This window comes from Podarcis bocagei (genome assembly GCF_964188305.1).
Source record: "Podarcis bocagei genome assembly, chromosome: 14".
Classification (NCBI taxonomy): Eukaryota; Metazoa; Chordata; class Lepidosauria; order Squamata; family Lacertidae; genus Podarcis; species Podarcis bocagei.
This window is the reverse complement of record NC_138139.1, coordinates 4,768,613-4,781,654: the sequence shown is the minus strand read 5'-3', so window position 1 is coordinate 4,781,654 and position 13,042 is coordinate 4,768,613. Positions and strand designations below refer to the sequence as shown.

At 40.6% G+C, this 13,042-nt stretch overlaps 1 protein-coding gene across 5 annotated transcripts in view; it reads left to right on the top strand.

The window, feature by feature from the left end:
- VPS13C (vacuolar protein sorting 13 homolog C) overlaps positions 1–13,042 on the top strand; it is a 120,235-nt gene that overhangs the window by 53,642 nt on the left and 53,551 nt on the right. For all 5 annotated transcript variants that reach the window (XM_081170478.1, XM_081170477.1, XM_081170476.1 and 2 more), the window contains 11 exons: positions 2,338–2,417; positions 2,975–3,034; positions 3,707–3,863; positions 5,847–5,963; positions 6,581–6,684; positions 7,483–7,650; positions 8,075–8,379; positions 9,973–10,117; positions 10,761–10,917; positions 11,109–11,233; positions 12,566–12,735. In XM_081170478.1, coding sequence (XP_081026604.1) covers positions 2,338–2,417; positions 2,975–3,034; positions 3,707–3,863; positions 5,847–5,963; positions 6,581–6,684; positions 7,483–7,650; positions 8,075–8,379; positions 9,973–10,117; positions 10,761–10,917; positions 11,109–11,233; positions 12,566–12,735 — 1,588 coding nt within the window. The remainder of the gene's footprint in view (positions 1–2,337; positions 2,418–2,974; positions 3,035–3,706; positions 3,864–5,846; positions 5,964–6,580; positions 6,685–7,482; positions 7,651–8,074; positions 8,380–9,972; positions 10,118–10,760; positions 10,918–11,108; positions 11,234–12,565; positions 12,736–13,042) is intronic.

Genomic DNA, 13,042 nt, shown 5'->3' with positions numbered 1-13,042 from the left:
CTCAAGGTCAGCAACCACACTACCTGGGGTGTATGAGACATCCATATCTTTCTGGTATAATTCCTCTGTGTATTCTTGCCACCTCTTCTTGATGTCTTCTGCTTCAGTTAGGTCTTTACCACTTTTGTCCTTTATTATGGTAATCTTTGTACGAAATGTTCCTTTCATATTTCCGATTTTCTTGAACAGATCTCTGGTTCTTCCCATTCTGTTGCTTTCCTCTATTTCTTTGCATTGCTCGTTTAAGAAGGCCTTCTTGTCTCTCCTTGCTATTCTTTGGAAATCTGCATTCAATTTCTTGTATCTTTCATTATCTCCCTCGCATTTTGCTTGCCTTCTCTCCCCCGCTTTTTGTAAGGCCTCGTTGGACAGCCACTTTGCTTTCTTGCATTTCTTTTTCATTGGGATGGTTTTAGTTGCTGCCTCCTGTATAATGTTGCGAGCCTCCACCCATAGTTCTTCAGGCACCCTGTCCAGCAAATCTAAATCCTTAAACCTGTTCCTCACTTCCACTGTGTATTCATAAGGGATTTGGTTTAGATTGTATCTTACCTGTCCAGTGGTTTTTCCTACTTTCTTCAGTTTAAGTTTGAATTTTGCTATAAGAAGCTGATGATCTGAGCCACAGTCAGCTCCAGGTCTTGTTTTTGCTGACTGTATAGAGCTTCTCCATCTTTGGCTGCAGAGAATATAATCAATCTGATTTCGATGTTGCCCATCTGGGGATGTCCATGTGTAGAGTCGTCTCTTGTGTTGTTGGAAAAGCGTGTTTGTGATGACCAACTTGTTCTCTTGGCAGAACTCTATTAGCCCTTGCCCTGCTTCGTTTTGATCTCCAAGGCCAAACTTGCCAGTTGTTCCTTTTATCTCTTGATTCCCTACTTTAGCATTCCAATCACCTATAATGAGCAGAACATCCTTCTTTGGTGTCACTTCTATAAGGTCTTGTAAGTCTTCATAGAATTGGTCAATTTCAGTTTCTTCAGCACCAGTAGTTGGTGCATACACTTGGATTACTGTGATGTTAAAAGGTCTGCCTTGGATTCGTATCGAGATCATTCTATCATTTTTGAGACTGCATCCCAGTACAGCTTTCGCCACTCTTTTGTTGACTATGAGGGCCACTCCATTTCTTTTACGGGTTTCTTGCCCACAGTAGTAGTAGTAGTAGTAGTAGTAGTAGTAGTAGTCATGTATAGTGAGATAAGAATCCAATGTCTTTGTTCAGCCCAGGTCTTTCCATGGTTTTAAGTTTGGTAATGAGTTGTAATTCAGCAGCTTCTCTTTCCAGTCTATTTCTGAAATTCCTTTGTAGTAAAACAGCTACTTTGAGATCTTGTATAGAATGTCCTGGGAGATTGAAGTATACTGTATAAATAGTGTAGTTCTTACACTTGTAAGATTGTAGTTGGTGGGTGGAGGTTTCTCACAGAACTTTCACATTTTAAAATATATTTTTTTCAGATTTTCCTAACGTGGCCAGTCTTCCCTCTCATTTGCAGTGTATCCTGTTAAATGTCACATATTTAATTTAAGGGCTGAACCTGGTACTTGCTACAAATAATTTAAGGAGGAGTCTCTCTCTCTCTCTCATACACACACACTTTTCCAAAGCAGCTTTCTGGTTATAAGGAGGAGGAAAAGGAATGAGTTGCTATGATGAAAATTCAATAGTTCCTGAAATAATTTCTTCCAAGAAGCGAATCTCTAATGCTGGAAACAAGCACTTTTACATTTGTTTGTAGAAGAGTAGCTCATATCACTTAATAAACCTCTTTACTCGTCCTTTGTCTTGTTCTGAGTTGCTTAAATTCCAGCTGGCAGACCAGATCCCTATCTCACCCACCCCCTGTGAGCCAAGTTTGACAGGTGGGCAGGGCCACTCACAGGTCCACCCCCTTGCCTATCACCTACATTCATGACCAGCTGATTGTCAGGGCATGCAAACTGCAAGCCCCAATGTTCAGATAGTCGAGACATCAGAGGGGCTTGCAAAGAGCCATTCATGGTGCTATGCAAGCCCTGACATTCAGCTGATTGTTGGGTCTTTGCAGGCACAACCCCCTTTTTGGCCCAGCCTAATATTTGCTTGCCCTACCACTGTTGTCAGAAATGATGTCCATTGTAGGGCGGGTGGGCTTGGCTTCGCCAGAACTGCCTGGTGGACCTAATTAGGCCCATAGGCCAGGGGTTCCCCTCTGCTGCTATACACCATTTCTTCAAAAAACTTTGTATCATTGAAACATTAACGCATTTACTGCATTGATTACTTTACTGTGCAAAATGAATACTATATGAATCAGAGCTCTGTAAACGTGCTTCTTACTTTACCCACAGATTCCAAAGGAGATCCTCTGAGCATCATTAGTTCTTCAGATGAATCTGGCGAGCATCTTTTAAAAATGAAATATATAAAGGTTTGTTTGTTTTTAACTAAAGATCATTGTGGGATCTTATGAGTCAGTGTTGAAGAAACGAAATTAGGACTTTTTATGCTCAGTGATGTGGAACAGCAAAGTGAAATAACTGGGAATTAAATGTTATGGTTACCTTAATTGAGCATTGTATTAAGGCTAAGTCCCTTAGCTGATCATCTGGTTGGTCAGTGCTATTCTGGTCTCATTCAGCAAGGTGTAATTTTTGTATGAGTGACAGGTGAGGGGTAGGGGAGATTGAGAGATGGCAGAGACTGGGAAATGACTTTAGGTGATGAAGATTGAATAAATATGCAAGGATCTGATTTTCCCTGAAGGCAATTAATTGCCCTCATCTGAGATGAAAGAAACTCTTTCTTCCTCAACCCTTCTTGCCCTGTGGTCTAGGAAGTTGTGAAACACAGCTCAGTCATCTGAGTGACACTTTGGGACAGGGTGGGGCTGCTTTAGGGCAGGCACATGTAGATGTTAGGTCAGAGAAACCCTCTGGATGTTGCTTCCCTTTATATAATGATCTGAAGCTTCAATTCTTTTCTTAGGCTGATGCAGATGGAGCACATTTTGAAACAATTTACAAAAGTACAAAGCAAGCACTAAATGTAAGTACTGAAATGTCTTGGCAAGTCAACTGCTATATAGTATGGTGTGTTTGGTGTATTTCTTTTTGTAACAATTGTTAACTTAGTCAGAGGGTTTGGGGATCAAGTTTATTGGATCGACATGCTCTTCACAAGCTTGTGTGAGAAATGAATGCGAACGAAGTTAAATTTTATTTATCATATTTATCATATTTATCATATCCATATACCACAGTTTATAATGTTTATCCCAGGGCAATATACAGTGTGACTTAAACAATATGATCTTGCTACCACATGATGTAGTGATGGCTGCCAACTTGGAAAGCCTTAAAAGGGGAATGAACTGATTCACAAGGGGACAAGGCTATCAAGACACGGAGGGTCTGTTACCTCTAGCGTTGGAGGTCCTCTGCCTCTGAATACCACTTGCTTGGACTCATATCTCACTTGTGGGCTTCCCGTGGGCAAATGTTTGACAACTGAGAAAACAGGGTGCTGGGCTAGGGGGGCTTTTGGTCTGCTCTGGCAAGGCTGTTTTTATGTTCTTAAAATTAAAATGGCATGAGTTCAATTGATTATACATAAGCTAAAGGACAGTTTTTTTAAAAAAACAACAACAATCAGACATCCAAGGCCTTGCTCTTAGGCAAGACGCCAGTGATCCTCTGTGACATACCTTCTCTTTCTTAGGTCTCCTTTTCTTCATTGGACATGTTGCTACACACTGAAGCCTTGCTGTCAATCATGAATTTTTTCACATATGCCACAAGTGAACTTACACCTGCTGATAAGAAAATTGATCGAAAGCTGCTTTCAGAGGAGCCCAAAACTGTTCTTGCAAAACCAGGTATTGTGATGTAGGATATCACTATATCCTTCATTAGAACCAAGGATGGTAGTGGTGTGTTAATTTATATAATACTTTACATTTTATGCGGGTGGCGCTGAGGGTTAAACCACAGAGCCTAGGACTTGCCGATCAGAAGGTCGGAGGCTCGAATCCCCGTGATGGGGTGAGCTCCCGTTGCTTGGTCCCACTCTTGGTACCACTCTGGTGGGAAGGTAAAGGGTGTTTCCGTGCGCTGCTCTGGTTCGCCAGAAATGGCTTAGTCATGCTGGCCACATGACCTGGAAGCTGTACGCCAGCTCCCTTGGCCGATAAAAGCGAGATGAGCGCTGCAACCCCAGAGTCGGCCACGACTGGACCTAATGGTCAGGGGTCCCTTTACCTTTACATTTTACCAAGTGCTTTATTTGATTTAGCATAAGACATAATATGAGGAGGGGACAAAAGAAGAGTAAAAATGGGCATTAATGCTATGAAGGAGACCAAAAGAGCAAGCCATGGCATTGCATGAAGAAGAAAGATTAAGTGTGAGAGAGATTGTAGGGAGAGGGGAACAGCAGGCAGAACTCTTCCTCTGCAGCTGTTCCCCTTGGCTACTTTTATGCCAGGGAGGCTCACATGGCACCTTCATTACATATCTTTAAGTGCCAGGCACAAACATTCCCCAGCTGCTGGGTGACCTTGGGCCAGTCACACTTCTTTGAAGTCTCTCAGCCCCACTCACCTCACAGAGTGTTTGCTGTGGGGGAGGAAGGGAAAGGAGAATGTTAGCCGCTTTAAGACTCCTGAAGGGGAGTGAAAGGCGGGATATCAAATCCAAACTACTACTACTACTACTACTACTTCTTCTTCTTCTTCTTCTTCTTCTTCTTCTTCTTCTTCTTCCAGACCTTTCGTTAATTAAACAATCTATGGCCTTTTAAACTGTGTATGGAGGAGTTCATTGTTTTTGTTTGGTACTACAGGTGAAACTCGAAAAATTAGAATATCATGGAAAACTTCATTTATTTCAGTAATTCAACTTAAAAGGCGAAATAGACTTTTAAATATATGAGATAGACTCATGACATGCAAAGCGAGATATGTCAAGCCTTTATTTGTTATAATTGTGATGATCATGGCGTACAGCTGATGTGTAGTGCCAACAATAATGCTTTAGTCAACTCTGGTTCAGTTAGTTCATGCATAACTAACACCTTAAAGAAGCAACCTGTGTACTTGTTGTTACCTTCCTCAATTTACACCTTACACTTACCTTTAAAGTTTACACTTACCTTTGGTACTTCTATCCCGATCTTTCCAGCTAACCCAACACCCCATATTGACGCATTACAACCAAAGGGGGAAGGAAATGCATTAAAAACACCCCACCCACTTCGAAAAGGACACAGATAGTTAAAGGCCAAAGGCCTGGAGATAGAGAAAAGTTGCCTGTTGCCTGAAGATAAATAATGATGGTGCCAGTCAAGCCTCCATAGCCCGGGGGGGGGGGGAGCAAACTTTCGTTTCGGCAGGGGGCTGGTCCACTGTCCCTCAGACCGTGGGGGGCGGGGCGGACTGTATTTTGGGGAGAGGAAAAAAAGAACGAATTCCTATGCCCCACAAATAACCCAGAGATGCATTTTAAATAAAAGCACACATTCTACTCATGTAAAAACATCCTGATTCCCGGACCGTCTGCGGGCCGGATTTAGAAGGCAATTGGGCTGGATCCGGCCCCTGAGCCTTAGTTTGCCTACCCATGCTCCATAGGGAGAGCATTTCACCAATGAGGAGCCACTGCAGAAAAGGCCCATTCTTGTATTCCCACCCTCCAGACCTTTCATGTAGGGGATACATGAAGAAGGGCCTCAGATGATTATTGCACAGTCCAGGTCTGTTCATATACAGGGAGGCATTCCTTAAAACCAGTTTCCCATTAACATTCGAACTGGAAAACTATTGTTTAATAGTTGTTGTTTAATGTGTCTTTCTGTGGTGCAGTTTCTGCTCTTGTGACCCACGATGGTGGGTTTGACCTGAAGCTCACTGCCAATTTGAGTGCCTTCAACATTTTAGTCTGTGATCAGAAAGGTGACATTGCTGATATCCGAATACAAGGTAAATGAATTTCTGTAATTTGAAATTGCATAGACATTTTATTAATTTTTTTTGGTAAAATATCCATTTTGAGCATATGAAGATGTGTGTGAATCATAGAAATATATCCTTAATTAAATGTGGGGCAACTAACAGTTTGCTTAATAGGTTTTTTTTTTACCTGTTGAGTTCAATGTATATATGCTTCTGAATACCAGTTGCTGGAAGCCAAAGGGAGGGGGCAGGAGTGCTGTTGTGCTCAGGTCCTATTGGAAGGTTTCCCACAGGCATCTGATTGGCCACTGTGAGAACAAGATGGGCCATTGGCCAGGTCCATCAGAGCTCTTCCTATGTTCTTGTGTCCATAGCATGGAAGCAAGCTCTGGACTCTCTTTCTTTGATGTATTTAGATCATGGTCCTCTGTAGAAAGTGCAGAGTGGCCTCCATCATCTTCCTATGGAGCAGATCCACACCACTATATCACTGCCATCCACACCGCTATATCACTGCCATAGGATTTAGTTATTCTATAATACTGATATGAATAACTAACCACTCTCTAAGAAATCCTCTTTTATCACACTACTGTTTTGAATTGAAAGCTGAACATTTTCCTTTGTTTGTTTTTTTCTGCCAGGTATGGAGGCCTCCGTTTTTACAATGATGAAACAGACAGAAATGTTTGCCAGGCTTCGTGACTTCATAATAACAAATGTTGATCCTAATACAGTTCATAAAAAGGTGAATATGAGAAGTGAGGTTGTTAAGCTGGGAGCCATGTGTGCTTCACAGGAAGGTTCAAGAAAATTGGTAGATCTTCAGACTTGGTCTTGCCTTATGCCTGCCAGTTTTAGAAACTGTGCTGGTGAATGGAATGAGGGCCGAAAAAATCAAAAGGGTATGCATTTTGAGGCAGTATGGAATACCTTTTTTGCTGGGTGGTGAGGAAACAAAGCATTGAGCGTGGAAGAAACAGAAGATGATGGGAGTTTTCTCCCATCTCTGACAAACTGAAGAGCAGCACAGTTTGCTTTAAAATGTGAACTTTAGTGACAAAACTTCTTTTAGCATGACATACCTTGCTTAAACTAGGAATATGTCCTCTACTGTATGCTAATTTTTAAAAATGGTGCTTGATTCTTTCTCTGGCTAAACAAAAGGTATAAATGGTCTCAAATAGTTGTAATATGCCTATGATTGCTTTCATTCAAAAATCCATATGTGGTGTACATTATGAATAATGTAGTGATTATTATTGTATCTGTTGTGAACACAGTTTGAATGCAGCAAGTGCATTAATAAATTTGGCTTGATCAGACAGAGTCCTTATTATAGCCATGGATTTAGGGACTTGCTATTTATCTTTCATAATGTTGCTTGAAACTCCATAGGGGATAAATGCACATTTTTAAAAAATGTAGCTGTTGTGCTAATTGGATGGGAAAAAATTCTTGAAAAATAAACACTGAGAAAGGTGTAAAATGTTCCTATAGAAATCTACAAGAATGTGATTGTGCTGAATGAATATTATCTTTGCAGACTGTCTCAATAGTGGGAGATGAAGTCTTTCGGTTTGCAATGTCACTTTATCCGGATGCTACAGCAGAAGAAGCCTATACAGATATGTCCAAGGTAGATGGTAAAATGTCACTGAAAGTGGGCTGCATTCAAATCGTTTATCTGCATAAATTCTTCATGTCACTACTGGTAAGAGATGAACTTATTTTTCATTATTGCATTTTAATTTTAAAGTATTTTTTAAAGACACTTCCGAAACGAACTTCCAGGTGTGCAGAATTTGCACCATTCTTTTGTATCCCAGCATGATGGTTGTTCCTAGTCCTGCTTTTTCCATTGGATCATAGTGATGATGATGTCATGACTGTGACAAGATCTGGAGTCTGAATTCAGACTTGCTGTTTTGATTCAAGTCACATTGGCCATAAAAAAGAAAAGAAAATAGGGAACAGGTTATTACTTTCAACAATTTTCACCACAGTTCTGTTTGCAACACCCTATTGGTTGTGCTGTCCACATCCTGAGTTGATGTGTCTATTCTTGTCTTGGTTTATTTGGTTGCTGTTAGCATTATAAACTAGCTATTGTGCTGCATAATTATACCTTTTCACAGAACTTCCTAAATCACTTCCAAACTGCAAAAGATGCCCTGAGTGCTGCCACAGTTCAAGCTGCTGAAATGGCTGCTTTGAGTGTGAAGGATTTTGCTAAAAAGAGCTTCCGACTTTCAATGGACATCAATCTCAAAGCTCCAGTTATAGTAATTCCTCAGTCATCCATCTCTCAGAATGTATTGGTAGCAGATCTTGGCTTAATCAGAGTTGAGAATGAATTTAGCCTGGTTCCTGGAGAAGAGTCTTCTAATCCTCCAGTGATTGACAAAATGGATATACAACTAACACATTTAAAGATATCAAGGTATGAATATTCTGCCCCTGTCCCCTATTTAACTCAAGATTAACTCTTGATCATAGGATATTAATTATGTAAATGCCAACAATAGTTTCTCCTGGTGGGCTGTGAGTTGACAATATATCTAATGAGAAAATATTTCCATATGATAAGATTTTCAAGGATAAAGTCAGTAGGGATCTTGGGCAGTGAGTCAGCTGTTGTGGATGTGTAGAACTGGGGAATGTCACTACTGTGCTGTAAGAGGTAGAGCTTCCTTCATCCCCTTACCTAAAGAAGGTTGCAGCTCAAGGTGACTGAAGAGCAGTGTTTGCTCACTCTGACAAGGGGCTGGGTCAGAAGCAAAGATTGCTACATTTAGGGTTTCAAAGATAAAAAGTAACCCTTTAAATTGGGCCTGAAAATGGATTGGAAGCCATTGGAGATGACAAATCACTCACATAATGTGATTATATTTATCTATCTTAATAATCTGACCATCATTCTGGACCAATTGTAGTCTCCACAGAGTTTTCAAGTACAGCCCCAAGTGTAACACATTGCAATAATCCAATAATACAATTACTAGAGCATGGATAACATGCCACAAGGCTATCTTTGTCCAGATAGGGTCATAGTTGATAGATCAGTCAAACTGATAAAAGGCACTCTTTACCACCCAGGCCATCTGAGCCATAGTGCTAGATCTAAGAGCACCCCCACACTGCAAGCCTGTCCCTACAGGAGAAGGGCAACCCAACCCAAAGCAGGTTGAGCATCACACAACTGGTCGGACAAACCACCCTCCAACGGAAGTAATTAACTGTGATGGTTAATTGGACTGTGGTTTTGCTGAAATCTTCCTGGTGTGACTTTAACATTAGAGATAGAGATAGATAGATAGATAGATAGATAGATAGATAGATAGAGAGAAATTTGATTTAAGTGTGCGTGATATTTGATGCATGTGATAAGACTTGTTTCATATACCTGTAGATGCATGGTTTCTCCGTAATGTAAAGCTGGCACAGTTGCACATTAACAGACCTTGAAGAGGAAACAGATGCTCCACTGTGGAGATATATTCCCATCAAGAGTTGGGAACATGTGGCCTTCCAGATACTGTTAGACTCCAACTTCCATTAGTCTCTTCTAATGGTCAGGGATGAAGGAGTGTTGTATTCCAGTATACTCTGGAGCACTACAGGTTCCCCACCCATTCTGGCTTCTCCATTTAAAGTGTTGTTTCAGGGCTGGGGAAATACTGCCTGAGTTAAACTTGGATAATTGCTGCCAGTCAAGAGTATATGGTACTACACTTGATAGGGTGAAAGCTTCATTCAGTATAATGGAATCTTCATTTCTAATAATTGTAAAATTGGAAGGGAATCCAACGGTCATCTAGTCCAAACCCCTGCAATGCAGGAATCACAACTAAAGAAACCCTGACAGATGACCAGGTGGTTCTTGTTCTTGACTAGAAACAGTCACAGGACAAAGGCTGCTTTTAGCACACAAGGTGATAGTTCATAGAGCTGACCAAATAATCCATGTATTTTGTTTGGATGGGGAGACTGCAGATATCTTGTGTGCCCTAATGTTTCAACCCTTGTTTTGTAGGACCACAATAGGCAATGGTTCTCAGCCAGATATTGAAATTTTGCAGCCAGTAAATCTGTTGTTGTCAGTCCAGAGGAATTTAGCAGCAGCTTGGTACCTACAAATCCCAGGGATTACAGTTAAAGGAGACTTGAAGCCCATGCAGGTAAGGCCATGGGTCTTGATAATTCCATGTTCTAGATGGAGATAAACCTATTGCAAATATTTTGAGATAATTATAATTCAGGACTTAATAGTCATTGACCTAATCACTTGCTGTTTTTGCCATGAAAAGAGTTTACTGAGCCCAGTAATATGTTCTGGTAGCTAGGTTTATCTCTACTTAACAGTGAAGGTTGTTTGACATAATACTGTTTGCTAAACATAGAAGTATTCCTGACAGTTCTTTGACATGTTTTTGCATGGGCAAATATTTACAATATGAAGTAGGTGATAACTGATTCAACCAAACAGAATTTTCATGGTTGCTGGGATTCCAGGATTTTCTACTGGATATTATATTGGTTTTTACTTTCATAACATTGTTCATGTGACTAACATTACGGAGAGCAAGGACTGCTTGCATTTTTTATTATAATAGGCTGTGGGGGCACTATGCATGAGTAAAGTCCCCCAGTTCTGTTACCTGACAGTTGGAGAGTGTAATGCTCAGCTTCAAGAAACTGCAGTGCAATCTTGAGTCTAAGACAGGTGTTGATTGAAAATGGGAGTTGCAAGGTATTTTTTAAATACAAAGCTTTTTAAAAATGGCTTTATTGAAGGGAAAAAATGGTTTGATTTATTTACAGATCTCTCTCAGCCAAGATGATTTGACCCTGCTCATGAAAATTTTGCTGGAAAATCTTGGTGAAGCTGCTGTGCCTAGCAGGGTTATACAGTCAACATTACCAGAAGCTCAGATGCTCAAACAAAGCAAAAGCCCAACTGATGCTGATCTCCAGGAAGGTGATAAGTTGAGCTAAGTTGTATATAGTAATTATGATAAGATACTGTATTTGGTCTTAAGCAAGGTATTTTGTTTATGGGATCAAAGAAGAGTTGGCAGCTAATTTTTAAATCTTAGCACAGTTGATGTGCATTGATCTTCAAAATGCTGCAGATTCAAGTGTTACTTTTTTATCTCTAAAATGTTTCAGGTAGTCTCATCACTTCAGGAGAAAGAGATCTTCATGAAACACAGCCTAAGGAGAGTGTGACCCTTAAGTTTGAATTCAATTTTGAATCACTTTCCATTGTTCTCTACAATTCTGATGTTGAGCAGGTTTGTTTCACCTCAACATGAAAAAAAAATTCCTTTGGAGTAAATATGAATTAAGAAAAGATAATGTTGGATAAAATCATACCGTTTAAAGAAAAAGAACATTATAAGTTAACATATTGTCTGTGCCATAATTAATGAGCTCAGTGTTAAATACAATCCCATGTTTTGATGCCTCTTACTTCCCTTCCCACAGTGTCCTCCTTCTTCCTCTCTGGCCACCTTCCCTTCCATTTATCACCTCTTTGCTGTCAGTTCTGCTCATCTCCAGCTCCATTCTCTGCCCAGGTTCACAGGTTGTTCTCATCTCTTCCTCATTGTTTCTTAATTTCACTCATTTGTCCGCCCCTTTCCTCTGCTGCATTTCTGCTTTCAATGACACTTCTTGCTCCAGTCTCCTCCATCTTCAGCCTCTGTAGGCTCATCCAGACTTCCTTTTGTGCCGTGTTTCTAGGCACAGGTTCACACTTTAAATCTCTGCGTCCAAGTGGTTCTTTTTTGGCCCTGCTGCTTTTCCTGGGAATACCCACATTTTGCTGCTAAATTGGAGCAAATGGCAATTGGGGTTTCTGCGGATTGCAGTTTGCCCCGATTCAGCTGTAATACATGAGTTTTCCCGGGGAAAGCACCACAACAAAGAACAAAACAACTGCTCGAACACTGAGCTTTAAAGTGAAGATCTATGCCTGGAAAGTGCAGCGCAAAAGGAAGTCTAGACGAGCCCTTGGACTGTTTCTTTACCTCCCCACAACGCCATTCTTCACTTTGAGTCCTTTTCCCAGCACACTCAATTAAGATCTTGCATGATGGCTTTACAATGTCTGCCACAGAAAACCTGGTTCTGACCCCTCTTTTTCATCACATCATACCTGGGTGAGGCAGGCATATGTTGTAAGCATGCACAATTTGTTAGCCTTTGGGGGTAGGAGGGAAGTTGGCCTTCTTTTGTGTTCTCCCCACCATTTTTGTACTTCTGCAAGCCTCTGGGCTCCACCAAGCCTGATGATACTTCTCTTGTGAGCAGGTGGTGGTGTTTTGGCTACACTACTCATCCTGAATATCAGCAGTAGAGGGAATGATATACCCAGCGCACTAAATATAGTTTGCCTATCTCATTTTAGTGTCCTCCATTTGTGGCAAGCTTTGAAATATTAAAATCTTCATATAGATTTTTTTCTCCTTTGCCAACATTTAAATTAATAAAGCATTAATAGCAATTGTGCCCTCATGTGCTTCTGTCCTCAAGTAGATTGTAAAAGCCCAGGCTGTATGCACTTTCAGTCTTCTAGGTTCTGCATATAATTCTTTTACCTTGGTTATTTCTATATATTGTAGAAATCTCAGCTTTCACTTCATGATAACAGCTTGTGTCTTGGAGAACTCAGACTGCATCTTATGACATCATCAGGACAGATATTTTCAAATGGTTCTATGGATATTAATACCAAGTTGAAAACATGTACATTGGATGATCTCAGAAAAGGGATTCAGAAAGCAACCTCAAGGTTAGACTCTGATGTCATTATTAATATTTCTAGAGCTTCTGTAGTAAGTAACTTGGTGTTGCACATGAAATAAAGTGCAAACTCTGCTTTAGGCTTTATAGCTTATTTAAGAGCCACGATGCAAGGGAAGGGAAGTGGTAGCTGAGTTCTCTGGAAATGTTGGTGGGTGGGTGGAGAAAGAAAACTCCCTTTAGTGTAGTGTTCCTTTTGGCTAATGACTGGGTTAGGTGGGCCTGGGTGAACAAAGAAAGCTGTATCCAAACTAGGAAAATGCTGAAAACTGACAATTGGCTTCAGTTACAATGTA